The sequence below is a fragment of the Malaclemys terrapin genome, chromosome 25 (genome assembly GCF_027887155.1).
Source record: "Malaclemys terrapin pileata isolate rMalTer1 chromosome 25, rMalTer1.hap1, whole genome shotgun sequence".
In the NCBI taxonomy this organism is placed as follows: Eukaryota; Metazoa; Chordata; order Testudines; family Emydidae; genus Malaclemys; species Malaclemys terrapin.
The window spans coordinates 9247653-9261123 of NC_071529.1; the positions used below are offsets into that span (position 1 = coordinate 9247653).

General features: G+C 59.6%; 1 protein-coding gene across 5 annotated transcripts in view; it reads left to right on the forward strand.

Annotated features, from left to right (window-relative positions):
* The window catches only part of HDAC5 (histone deacetylase 5), a 103680-nt gene that overhangs the window by 31458 nt on the left and 58751 nt on the right, over nt 1-13471 (forward strand). For 3 of the 5 annotated variants that reach the window (XM_054014345.1, XM_054014347.1, XM_054014346.1), the window contains exon 3: nt 5515-5586. The exons of 1 other annotated variant lie outside the window; for it this stretch is intronic. In XM_054014345.1, the coding sequence (XP_053870320.1) occupies nt 5515-5586 (72 nt within the window). Of the gene's footprint in view, nt 1-5388; nt 5587-13471 lie in introns of those variants that run through there. One more of the 5 variants, XM_054014344.1, reaches the window with a different exon arrangement.

The following is a 13471-nucleotide window of genomic DNA, read 5'->3' on the forward strand; positions in this document are numbered from 1 at the left end:
GGGTGGCAAGTGGTGGAAAGCGGTAAGGCCCGCGTGCCGGTCAGAGCCACCGATCACACCTTCAGCAGCAGCTGGATTTCAGGCCCTTTTCTTTAGGGTTGAGTTTTATTTCTCCATCTCACAAGAGTTTCCCCCTCCAGCGGCTCCTTTGCCCTGCCCTAGGCTCCTTCCCTGGTTGGCTCGCTCCCAGCTGGGCTGCGTCTTGGCCTTTTAGCCAAGGACCAGCTGACCTGCCGGCTAGGGCCGGATCCCTGACCTCAACCACCATCCCCCAGAGGCAGCGCCCCTTAAAACACCAGTGCCACATAGTTTCCTTGACCGCAGCTCGCCCGAGCACGCTGGGCTCGTTGTGGGACGCTCCGAGCACGTGGCGACAGCGTGAGCCAAGAGTGGACCCTGCCCCTGAGTTCCATTGAATTGCACTGAGCTCCTGGAACGCAGCCAGCCCCAGAGCTGCACGCATCAGTTACGCACAGTCTGCTGAACAGAGCAGTCTGCCATGGAGGCTGGTGTTTGGGTCTGATTTGCATTATTCCCCCCCCCTACCCCCGGCATATGGCGCCCCTTGTACCGAGACTCCCCTCCACTGAGTGTTTAGCCTGGAGCCGCTCTGCCCTGCCAACCAGCAGTTTAGGATAGAAACCGACCAAGAACTCCACTGAGGTGGAAAGCGTGACCGCGGGGCGGGCAGGGCGTCCCCTTCCCCCCCCCCAGAGCTGGCGGGTGGGCCGATCCCGAGCGCCCTGCCTGCCGCTTGCGTTGCAACCCTGGACCTTGACGTGATCCGCGGGGTCAACGGCGCCAAGGGGAGAAAATATCCTGTGGCCTCCCGCCCGCTTGCAGCCGCGGGAATAGCTCGTCTGACGTCAACTCCAAAAGTGCACTGCTGGGGGAGGGGGGGGGACGGCCCATAAATAACCCTGCTATTAAAAGTCTAGGGTTCGGATTAACACACTGATAAATAAACCAGCGTCCCCTTTGCTGCGCCGGGTCAGAAATTTAAACACCGCCGCAGAACGTAGAGCCTGAGCCGGCCTGGGAGCACGCGGGGTATGGGGCCCTGAAAGGTGATCCCTGAGTCGGTTTCCATGGGCACCTTTGCCACAGGCTGGATCTGCCGTCTAGGCAGTTGCCTGGGGCAGTAAACATGGGATGGGGGGGGGCGAAGACAGGGCGGGGGATGGGAATGATCCGTGGGTATTGAGGGTGGTGGGTTGTCTGTATTGATGTAGGCAACCTAGATTTTCGCCCAGGGCTATTATTGATTTGTATTACCCTGGGCATCTAGGAACCCCGGTCGTGGAGCCAGGCCCCCTTGGCGCTAGGCGCTGTACAAACCCGATCTGAGCGACACTTTGAGGTTGGCTTTGCTGTACTCGGCGCCTTGTGTGAGTATTGCATTGTGCTGACCGCCCGCCAGCGTGGCGTGCGGCGTCCCCCAGGACGGGGGCAGCAGGGGCAGCGGCACAGCAAGCTTCTCCCGCCAGTATATCTGCCCTCGGTCCTGGCGGGGACCCCAATGCATGGCAGGGGAGTGAAGTCTCCCTGTCCCATACAGTCATTGGCCAATGGGGGGCACGGGGCGTCTTTGGTTTTCATGATGCCGGTCCGCTAAGAGCCTCAGTTAGTTTCACACACCGCATCGGCCAGCGCGTGGTAACAACTTTCGGTCCCTCCCAACTTCGGCTTGTAGTCGGAGCGGTGACCTAGAGGAGAGAGGCACCAAGTCCCCGCAGCTTCCGCTGGGCCTCGGCCCAGTCCCCACCGGGCTTCACGGGAAGGTCCTGCGGGGAGTGCCACAAGGATCCCAGCGTTTGCCCTGCCGGGATCCGCGCTAACCGCTTCATTCATGGTGCATTTGGCCCGGTATGGCATCGCAACCCCTACGGCCAGTCCATCCCCCCGACAAGCCCCCAGGAGGCCAGATTCAGTGCTGATGTAAACACGTGCCGCTCCACAAGAATCAACGGAGCTGCGCCAATTTGCTCCAGCAAAGAATTGGTCCCCACCCCATTCCCAGGAGACTGTGGGCCACTAGCTCACCCCTGGAGAAGAGATGTTGCTAGAGCCCAGCCCCCCACGCCTTCCTCCCCGGGGGGTGCTTTGCAGGCGCTCCTCAGCCTGGGAGTGGGGCGGGGAGGAGCATTTTTGGAGCCCGGTGAGTAGTTTTGGCCCTGTGGCTCAGGCGTGCTGAGAAACAAGGGGTGGAATTTTCCCATCATGCACCTCTCCGGGTTCTGTAGACGGCGGGGCCAGGTGAAGATGCTTCTCAGCTCACCCGCCAGAGACCCGCGCTTGCTTTCCCGGCTTGCTCTTACCGGGGCCCCTAATTCCCACGCAGAGATTTTCCCTTCCCGGCAAAACCTGGGGGTTTATTTCTGGCAGCGCTGAGGCGGATTAACGTCTGGGGCAATTAGGGCCTCTTGGAAGGAGCCTTCGCAGCCTCGCTCAGTGGCTTGAGTTACTCAGTCGGGCTTGCCTTCCATGCAAGGGGCCGCGTCGAGGTGGAGTCAGGGGGGAGCTGCATTTGGGGCGTCCCGTGCAGGCTTGGCCCTGTCCCCCTGCACAGCCCTGGTAGCAGAGGAAGAAGAAACAACTCGCTGTCAGACCCCCGCCTGCCACGACAGCGGGTCAGGAAGGGGCCTGGGGGCAGCTTGAGCACTGCCAGCTGGGGGCTTCTGCCCGTTCTAAGGGCGTGCGCTGTTCCTGCTGCAGTAATCCGGGGGCTCCGAGAAGCGGGAGGTGGGAGACCTGGCCGAGGCCTCTAGGAGAGGCTGCGCTGTGCAGTGGTGTCTGGGTGCGGAGGGGGAAAGTCTCCTAGGCTGTTAGGCAGGCAGGACTGGGGGTGCTGGCTAAGCCGTGGAGCGGATTGCGGGGTGCTCCCTGTGGCTAAATGGGGGAGGCGCTGCTGCTGCTGCTGCTCTGAGCCCCATGCGGGGTGGGGGACACTCTGGAGCCCCAGATCTGCCCCCGGGCTGGCTCCTGAACTCCCACGCTCAGCAGCTGCGTCCCTCACGGCCCGGGGCAGCCTCGGTCTCCCAGGTGCGTCCCTAGGCTCCCTGCGGCTGGGTCCGCTCGCTGGCAGAGGGCCCGGCCACGGGTCCAGGGTCGGCCTGCTGAGCAAGGAGTGAACGCAAAGCCGCCTGTCCCTGGGGCAAAGCCCCTGTGTAATCCTCCTGCATCCTGGCTGGGGGGGAGGGCGCCGGGCTCCTACATTTTCAGTAGCCGCCATTGGCTGTGGGTGCCTGCCCGGAGACCCAGCTGGGGCCAGAGGTTCCCCGCCCATTGTCAAGGGTCGCTTCCGTTCCATCAGACAGCAACCTAGACCCACCAAAGCCCCCGCCCCCAACTCCAGGGCCGGGGTCCTAGCCACTGCCCTGCTCTGCCCTTCGCTAGCCCGGGTCCTCTTTGGGTGGCAGACCTGCGCAGGCAGAAAAGTAAGCGAAGTGCAGCCTTGGGCAGGGGATGAACCCCTGGCTTGGGGAGGCTAGCCCCCCCAGCCCCGCCCCTTCCACCGAGGCTCCGCCCCTTCCATGCCCACCCGAGCCCAGCACCCCTGGAGCGCTGGAGAGCCGGGCAACGCGGCCCCAGTCCCCCTGGCCCTGGAGTGCTGGGCCATGTCGCCCAGCCCTACCCCTGGCTGGCATGCCCCAGCCTCCCTGGGCCGCACCACTGGGCCTGATCCCCGGCCGGCTGGCCTCCCAACCCCTGGAGGTGCCCCCGGCCCAGCTGCCAGCCCCAGCGCTGGGTGGGCGGGCGCCAGAGTGCCCCCAACCTCAGTGCTGGGCAGGTGGATGGGCAGGAGGTGTGGCCGGCATGCTGGGAGGACGGGTGGCGCGGCATGGCCCCGGGAGTGCACCACGGCCCCCAGGCTGCCTTCCCCAGCCTCTGGCACAAAGGGAAGGGCAGGCAGGTTGGGGTCTGGGGGTGGAGCACGGGCGGGGGGACGTTAGGCTGTTTGGGAAGGCAGAACCTTCCCGTGCCTACGATACCCACCGCCATGAGTGCAGCCGTGTTAGGGTTAGTTAGCCAGTCCCGTTGGCTATGGTTAGTCCGTGCTCTCTGCCTGCTGGGTCTGTCTTGCTGCCCCTCACCGTGGTATCTGAGCTCCTTCTGCATCAAATCAAGAGCCAAGCCCCTGGTGCATTTCATGGGGTCTCTGCCCCTTCTCCCTTTTGGGGCTCAAAACCTGGGGGAGGGTTTAGTTTGGGGGATTTTTTTTTGATTGGATTAATTTCCTCCAGTCTGGGGTGGGGTGGGGGTCAGGTTGGGGGTCATGAGGGGGTGGTCAGCGTTGAAGGTTGGGGTTTGAGGGCAAGGGGGGCTGGTCACGGTTGTCTGGGCGGAGGAGGGGGTTGAGGTCTGGGGGCGGGAAGGTGGGGGTCACAGTTGAGTGTTGAGGTCTGGGGGCAGCGAATGCTGTTCTTGGTTGGAACGGCTGTTTCAAAGCCATCCCCCGTGGACCTTCCGCTGATCTAGTCCATTTAATAATAGAAATTAACTTTTTCTCCCCGCCCCTGTCTTTCGTTGCCCCTCCCCTCTCGTGTGTCCTCCTCCCCCCCATCTGTCTCTCTCCTGGCTCTTGGCAGTGCTTTCAGCCCCCCCAGGAAGCTATTCCACTGACCCCCCCTTGGTAAAGGCTTCATCTGCTAGGCAGCCCCCTTCTGTAGGAACAATCCCAGTTCCCCGAGCATTGGGCTATTTATAGCTGGCTCCTCCCCTCCAGTTCTATTTCAGGTCACCCTGGGCAGTTGCTGTCTGACTTGGTGGAAAGGATGGGAGAGAAGAAAAATCAGATAAAGGGAATTGTCGGTGGCGCAATTAGCAGAGGGCTTCGCGGGCAAGCCCAGCCCCTTCTGCTTCGCAGGACATCTTAGCTCAGTTGTTTCGGTGACGCTGGGAGCCGGCTCCATCTCTGTTCCTGTGTAAATGCCTGATCCCCGTGCCGTTCCTCCCGGAGTGAATCAGACAGCACCTGAGATGTGAAACCCTCCTTCTTCTCTAGACTAGCGGCTGGACCCCCTTCCGGAACAGCGGGCCCTTCCCACGCCCAACCTCTGCTGTCTGCAGTTGGCATAAACAGTGACCTTTTTTGTTGTTGTTGTTGTTGTTGCAAGATTTGAATATTATTATTTTTTTGGCCCAGCAGATGAATCTTTTTGGGGTTGCTGTCGAATGCTGCTCGCTGACTCGGATGTTTTAACTTTCGCTAGGAGACCCCCCCCCCCCGCCTTTTGCTCTTTGTGGGTGTGTGTGAGGGGGGATGTCTGATGGTTTTCGGCTGAAATTCGGCACAACGGACCCCTCCCTCCTTTTGCGAAGGAAAGCCCCCTTGCCCTGCGCCAGCTTGTAAGGAGAAGGTGGGACAGGGAAGGGAGCCAGCGTGGATTGCCTTGCCGGGCCCTGCGGTAGCTGGTGTCAGAATTGTTCCTGGCATGCTGCTCATGCCCAGGGCACAGGGGCTGCCGGCGATGTTGCAGACTATTTACGAGAGCGAATCGTGTTTTTCTTCAGATGGGGTATCCGGACGCGAGCAGTCGCTGGAGCTCCTTTCGCGGACTCCGCTCCATGGCCTTCCCGTGGCAGGTGAGTGCGGCGCGATCGTTAATACGGCCCTGTCAATGCTGTCGATGGCCCCGAGCTTCTAGAACGGAGCGGGAGGTGCCTCTGGCATCGGTGGGGGCCCGATCCTGCAAATGGGCCACTCCATTGGCACAGGGCACCGTGCATTTCGTAGGATTGGGCCCGCAATGTTGCAGACGTGGAGCCGGGTTTATCAAATTGCCCGGGGGGCTGGTTTTCGAGGGCTCAGCGCTGGTGCTCCGGGACAGAGCCCCACGCGCCCTTTTGGAAATCGGGCCCGGATTCTGGGTGCCGAGCTCTCGTTGGAATTTTAATCCTAGGGCACGATCCTGCCATGCATGCCGAGCCCTGCTCGGCTCCCAGCAATGCAGGCGTTGCTCAGGGTTGGGTTTACGCTTAGCAGAGCCAGGCAGATGGTCAGGGTTTCATAATGCCAGGTGGCTTTTCTTTGGATACTTTGTCTTCACTCCGGGGTTCAGGCGCTCGGAAGCTGAATGAAAGCCTGGGAATATGGGACAGACTTGCCTGCCAGCAGGTGTTTCTGCCAAGCAGCCTTTTCCGTTCCCTGTCCGTAGCATGCAGCGCATGGGTTGATTTTGATGGCGGCCCCGTGATAGTCCAGCTCCTGCCACGTCCCTGAGCCAGCCAGCTGCGGTGTCAGTGGGCTTTGGATTGGGTCCTCAGGACACAGCTGGCCCTGGATAGGGACCTTGCTGGGTGGCGGCCCGCACCAGTGCCCACTGCCGTGGTTTTGGCTGTGAGATGGCACAGTTGGCAGCTGCAGAATGGGTCACTAAATGACCTTTGGCAGCCCAGTTTCCCCTGCGGTGGGAGAAGCGTGTCCGCGGAGGGGGCTGGGTCTCTTGAGGTTGAGTTTGTTGGTGGGAGCGACGCGCGACCTGGCGCGGAGGGACAACGCGCCCAGGGCTTGGCGCGATCGGCGGGGCGTGGCTCCTGTCCCTTCACGCGGGCGCCTCGTTGTCCGGTGTTCCCCGGGAAGGGATTCATTTAGCAGCCGGCCACCTCAGGGCGAGGGGCTCTGGCTTTCCAACTTTCCGGCGCTGTTAGCATCGGCAGCGCTTGAGGAATGAGGCTCGCTTGGACCATCGGTTTCCAGCATGGGCCCCTGGGAGCAGGGAGGGTTGATCTGTTAGTGACCGGGGCAGGGGGTGGATGCCGGGACGTTCTGCCCCGATTTACCACCCCCACCTCTGGCTCCCGGAGATCTTCGATCCTCCTCTGAAGGCAGGAGGGAGATATTTCCTCCCCTCTTCCAGTTTGGCCTGCAGCCCCATTCAATGCCCGTTGGCAACTGGCTTCTGCAGACCGAGCCCCCTGCAGCACGGGATCTCAAGTGGACAGCGTCAGCTTCCATTTTAGCCCCGGCTCGCTGCCTTCGGGTACCTGAGATCTTAATAGCATTGACTCCCTTCCTTCCTTCCCTGGATTGGGAGATGCCTCCGAACCCCTGGGCTGCCCCCGCCCCTCCTGTAGCTGCCCCCCCCCCACTTCTCTGCCCTCCCCTCTCATCCCAAAGAAGGGCTCCGTGTTCACAAACAGCAGCCATGCCCTTGTGTCAACCGGGACGTGGAATTGGGAGCTGGCGCTCGCAGGGCAAAGGAAATGGGGGGGAAGGGGCAGCAGAGGGGCGTGGGGGTGCGGGAGAGAAACACAGAAGCCCGTCACCTTGTGATGGCGCAGAACCGTCCACAACGGGCTAGGAGACGCGCTGACCCGTCCGTGCCCGGCGTGGCAAATGGATGAGCGAGGGTGTGTAACAAGGGGGGAAGCAAGTGAGAGGATGTATGGCTGGATGAAGCGCAGGTAGTTATGTCAGCGTTACCTAATCCTGGTGGAGTTTGCAGCTGGCCGGATCTCCTGGCTTTGGGAGGATTTGCTGGTGTGTGTGCGCGCGCGTCAGGATTTGGGTGCCTGCTTACTACAAGTTGTAAAGCAGCCTGGCTGGGACTTGGCCTGACTGCTTGGACGCTGTGGCTCCGTGGGAAGTGATGGGTTTTGATGCAGGGTGAGCTTTTTTCGCACAACGCACAGTCAACCTGTGGAACTCCTTGCCAGAGGATGTTGGGAAGGCCAAGACTATAACAGGGTTCAAAAAAGAACTAGATAAGTTCCTGGAGGATAGGTCCATCAATGGCTATTAGCCAGGATGGGCAAGGCTGGTGTCCCTAGCCTCTGTTTGCCAGAAGCTGGGAATGGGCGATAAGGGATGGATCACTGGATGATGATCTGTTCTGTTCATTCCCTCTGGGGCACCTGACACGGGCCACTGTCGGAAGACAGGACACTGGGCTAGATGGACCTTTGGTTTGACCCAGTGTGGCTGTTCTGATGTTCCCGTGGCCTTGTGCTGTGCAAGAGGCCGGACGCAGTGATCCCATGGCCACGTGTTCCGTTATTGCTGGACTTGCCTGGAGACGCTCTCAGGACGGGCTGGGGGAGGGACATGGGCAGGAGCCTGGTCCTTTCAAAGTGGGACGGTTCTGGTCTGCAGGCGAACGCAAAGATGTGCCTAGAAATCCATCTTGGGCAAGGCTAAGACTTTGTCACTTAATTTTTTAGTAAAGTTCATGGCAAAGGTGCGGGGGGAACCAATAAGCCACAGAAAGGTCACCAAATAATGTTCTTTTTTGCTCCATCAATACACACAAGACAGTAGTGGAGGGTGCTGAAAAGTGAGAGAAACTGGTCTGCACTCCCCTCACAGCGGCAGCTCCTGCCCCACGAGTCTGGGCCCGGTTCCTTGCTCTGGGACCTGGCACATGGGGTCAGGTTTGGCCCATCTGCCTCTCCATCTATGGAGGGGTGCATGGGCCAAACCAGAATGGCCCAGCGACCCCATGCACCAGGTCACAGTGCCGCTCAGCTTGGGGGCTCAGGGATAACGCACAGTGCCCGGTTTTCTCCCAAGAACGGAGGTGGTCCCAGCTGGAGTCTTTATTGGACAGAATATTAGTAGCCACCAGTTAGGCACGTTCCTGGGACAACAAAATCGGAGCAAACAGTTTAATTGTCCCCCCCATTCACATATGTACAGCAGCGTTTGCCCTTTAACTCATGCTGCCCTCTAGACAGAATCTGGTCAATACGGTCTGACCCTGCCCATCCACAGGCCTCAAAGAGAGGCAGAGCTCCCTACTCCCCCTTTCACAGAAGGAGGGAAAGTGATTTGCCCAGAGAGACACAGCAAGGCAGTGGCAGGGCTGGGGATTAAACCTAGGTCTGTGCTCCCAGTCCCCTGCCTTGCCCTGTCCCACCGCTGCCTCCAGCAGTCAGCTTCTTACGCACGCACTGTGCCTCGGCCTTTGTCCAGCTCTGTAACCGTTCAGCCTGCGGTTCCCCAGAGCACAGCGGCCTGCGGGCGCTGGATTGTGGTCTGGTCGGCGCGTGTCACCCGGGGGAGGTGCTGAACGGGGCGCGTTCGGGCTCCGAGCACTGCTAAGCTGTGAAGTTACAAAGTGTATCCCGGATGGGCTCCCTCTGATCACGGAAACGGACGCGGTGCCTCTGATCACGCAGCGCTGGCCGGGGGCGGGGGGACGGCACGGAGACACCCCCCGTCTTGCTGCTTGTGTCCAAGGGAAGCCCGCGCCTCGGCCCCTCAGTGGGAATGTTTAAAAGGAGCACGAGTCGCCGTTCGCCAGCCGTGAGTCACCCTGTCTGCAAAACCATAGGGCTGGGAATGCAGGGCCGCTCTGGCCATCTCACCGGCTTGGCATCTCCGAGGGCGCTCGCACAGCATCGCCAGCCCATGCCACGGCTGCTAATAAAGGATTTTTTTTTTTTTAGAGGGGGAGGAATGTGGAATGTAAACACATGTTTCAAATAGAAACCTTGTAACCTTCTGGGATAAACAGGCCGTCACGCGGCCGGGGGAAAGGCTGGAGACTCCACATGGGACGTTTCAAGTGATATTCCGCCCCTCTCCCCTTTGTGGAGGTGAAAGGAAAGATGGCAAAAGAGTTAACCCTGGTTCCCCCTTGGGGTTCGTCTGCTGCACACCAAGCCCAGACTCAGGTTTGAGTCCAAGCTCCCCTTCCGTCCACACACACCTCAGGCTGACTTGGATCGGTGGGCACCCGGGGGGGCCTAGAACCCTGCTAGGGGGGCTTGTCAGAGCCCGAGTCCCAACCCCATCCTTTTGCAGGGTGCACGCAGCTTCAGTCACACCCGAGGCCGAAGGTCCGTGTGGTGCAGTGTGGGCGTGTTAGCACGGCTGAGAGACCCAGCAACTGCCAACCCAGGTTTACAATGCAGTGTGGACGCTCCGGCACAGGGTTGGAAACGCAAAGGAGACAAACCCGGGTCCTACAGACCCAGGCCCAGTGTGCAGGATAGACATACCCTCTGTATCTTAAATCTTAAAGCGGGGCACCCAAGAACCGAGGCCCCCAAAACTAGAGGCACTTTTGAGACGGCGTTTCTACAGCCTTTTGCTCCAAACTGCTTCAGAAATGATCAAAGCTAAAATGCGGCCAGCTCTGGGGTGGAGGGCAGCAGGCTGCTTGGCACACTACACACAAGTGTCGGAAGGGGACTGGATCTGAGGGCTCCCACCGAATCTTGGTCCACACTGTGTGTTGGCTGCTCCTGGCAGAGTCCGGGGCTAGTTTGGGAGGAGCAGACAGCACGCGAGGCCGAGACCTAGGTTTGGGATAGCAGAGCATCTTGTCGGTCAGGGATAGTGACTCGGTAGAGGATGGGAATGGTGCACAATAAGAGGTACTGCAGGCCAGGAACTGGGTCCTGGGGTGTAGCACTAAAAACCTGCAGACCTAGGTTCCATTCCTGGCCACTGACTCACTGTGTGGCCTTGGGCAAGTAATTCGGCCTCTCCGTGCCTCGGTTTCCCCATCTCTCGTTTATGTTACAGAAGTGCCTAAAGGCGTGATTGTGCTCGGTGCTGTACAAACACACAGCGAAAGGTGGCCTCGGCCCCAGAGAGTTCATATGCTAAGTAGACAAGACAGCTGTGGGGTGGGAGGGGAGGTGACTTGCTGGAAGTCTCTCATCAGCTCATTGGAAGAGCTGGGAATGGACCCTGGGTCTCCGGACGTACGCCATCCATTAGGCTGTACTCTCTCCCCTGCCTGATAGCGGCTAGTGGTAGTGAGCTACCCTTCTAAAGTGCTCTGAGCTCTGCCGCTGAGAAGTGCCAAGTATTGAAATTTACAAGCAGGGAATTAACTCATAATGGCAATTTACAGACAGATGCATTTAGGACGTGTGCACAGACTGCAAAGGGTTAATCTAGGGGTGGCTACTAGCTTGTATCCTGGGATAGCCTGCTCTCTCCCAGCATCCGGGGACCTGAGCTGCTAGTGGATGCAAAGGGGAAAAAACCAAACCATAACGGGCGGTGCTGAAAGATCCACCATCCCAGCTGATGAAATTCCCATGTCACAGCCAAGGGCTGCATTGCACAGCAGTGACTTTCGTCGCTGTGAAAACCCAGCTGGCTTTTCCGCTGCTGAATGTGTGCGGGGCTGTTGGCTTGGGAAAAGCCCTGCGCTGGTTTCACAGCCTGCTAAGCTGTGGGATTGCGGTGGGCACACCGTCCGGTCTGCTGTTATCCTCGCTGCTTTTCCGGGCTGGGGCAGGCCAACCCCGAGCCCCTCCGCAGACTGTCTGGGTGTGTCCCCTGGACGCAGGACACAAGGTTCAGCCCTGCCCTGTAAGGGAGAAAAGGTGGGAATGTCAGCGGGAGGGTAACCAGACCTGGGGTCCTCAGACCACGGTTCCATTCCCACCTCTGCCACTGACTTGCTGGGTGATCTTGGGCCAGTCACTTTAACCTCTCCGTGCCCACTCTGTTTTCAAGCGGGAGCTCTCCTGGGCAGGGCTCTCTCTCATCAGGTGTCTACGCAGCACCCAGCACGGAGGGCCCTGGTTTTGACTGGCACCGCGGTGCTCCTGGGATAAAAGTCATGCGACTCCTAGATCTGTCCAGCTGGGGCTGCGATAACTGGGGAATCTGTGTGGCTCATGCTGAATCAATAACCCACCAGCTCGGCAGGCTCCCCTGAGTGGGGTGATCTTGTATCTCATTTATTTCAGGCTGGAGCCTGGACACTTTCACTTGCTGATTCTCACCGTGCTGCCAGTCAGGTTGAAATGTCTCTTCTCCCCCCAAACAGCTGTCAGAGCGAGGGACCGGCCACCCCGGGGTGCTGGATTGCAAAGCCAGCCCAGGCTGGGTACTTGTGACTCTGCCCTGAATGTTTCTGGGCTCATGTTGTCCTCGGGGGCGGGGAAGAGGGAGTCTGTGACAGCAGGGGAAGGGGGAAAAATCGCTGGAGGGGAAATGGATCCAAAAACAGGAGAGAGAGAAATGTAGAGATGAGACTGACTGAAGGAGCAGAGACGGGAGAGAGAGAAAAACCGCCTATGCACTGACCTGTTAACGATTTATATTTCAGCGCCACCCCAGGGTCCCGATCAGGGATCGGGGCCACATTGTACAAGCGCGGCGTGAGAGACAGTCCTTGCCTGTCTAAGTCAGGCTGTCTCTAGGGCAGCCCACTTATCCTGGTCTCGCGTGTGCGTGTGAGTGAGAGAGAGATTTGGATTTATAATGGAAACCAGCCACAGCTCCTCTTGCCTTTCCTAAAAACACTCCCAAGGCACCAGTCCTCATTGAGGACTCTCCACTGGAGTCTCTGGGCTATGCCAGACAAGTTCAGAGCATTCTGCAGCGGAGACGTCGTGATGATTTTCACTAGCTCTCATCGGGGTTTGAACCGAAGCAACCCCTAGGGCCTCCCCCCAAAACGTGCCAGGGACTGCAGAGATGTAGCGTGAGAGCACCGGCCCCCAGGAGCTTACGGTCTAGAGAGACCGGGCGGACAGCAGAGAGGGATTATGGGACACAGAGGCCCAGAGAGGTTAAGGGCTGGGTTTTCAAGGACTCAGCCCCCCACAATTGGGCCCAGATTTTCAGAAATCCTCAGCCCCCAGCGGCAGCCACGGTGACACCTTTGGTACCAGCAGGCACTGTTCTCTGGAGAATGAGGCCCCAGCCCTTTTGAAAATCTACCCTCGTGTGACTCTAAAGTCACCCCGTGCCCTGCAGTGAATCTGTGCTCCTGGCCACCAGCCGGGGAGCTGGCCCTGGGGCTCTAGTGAGATCCTCACTGGCACCAGCCTCCCTGGTCAGGGCCACCAGGTCTCCTGAGACCCAAGCCCCCTTCCTCGCCTGAGTTTCCACCCTCTTGTGTCTTACAGACATCAGATCCCACCAGACTCCCCCCCCCCCCCCCCCCGTTGCTGGTAGGAAGAGCACTCCTGGGGCAGTTGGGGTGGGATTGGCAAAGACCGATCCCCTGAGCTTGGTTCCCCTGTTGCTCACCCCGGCGTGAGTCCAGAGGCCTGGGTGGAGCTCACTCCTGGTTTACACTGGCGTAAGTGGGCCCTCTGTGGCCATGTATACTACGCTCCTCGCCAGAGCTCCGTGGGCAGCCGGTGCCAGCGGCAGCAGTGGGCTCGCTCTGGTGGCTGCAGCTCCGCTCTCTGATTTCTCAGTCCGGCTATTCCCGGTGGCGACGTGATCATGTAGGGCGCTGTCGAAAGCATGCCAACGGCTAAGAATACCGGGCCGGTATTTTTAGAGCTGAGTTTTAAGCTGCTTTTCGCTGCCAGCTTGGCTTTAACACCCTCCAGCAAGCGCTGCTCTAATCCCGCTCCGCTGCGGATCCTGGCAGCTGGGTGTGTTGCGGGAAGGAAGCTTTGCTCCTGTTGTGCTGTGGCCCTGCCAGGCAGCCGGCTGGGAAGGAGAGTTAGAGCAGTCTCACCCGCCTTAGCTATAGGGGTTATTTCTCTGGCCCTTTGTAAAGGCCGGGGAGGCACAGATCAGTTAATCATCCCAAGGTCC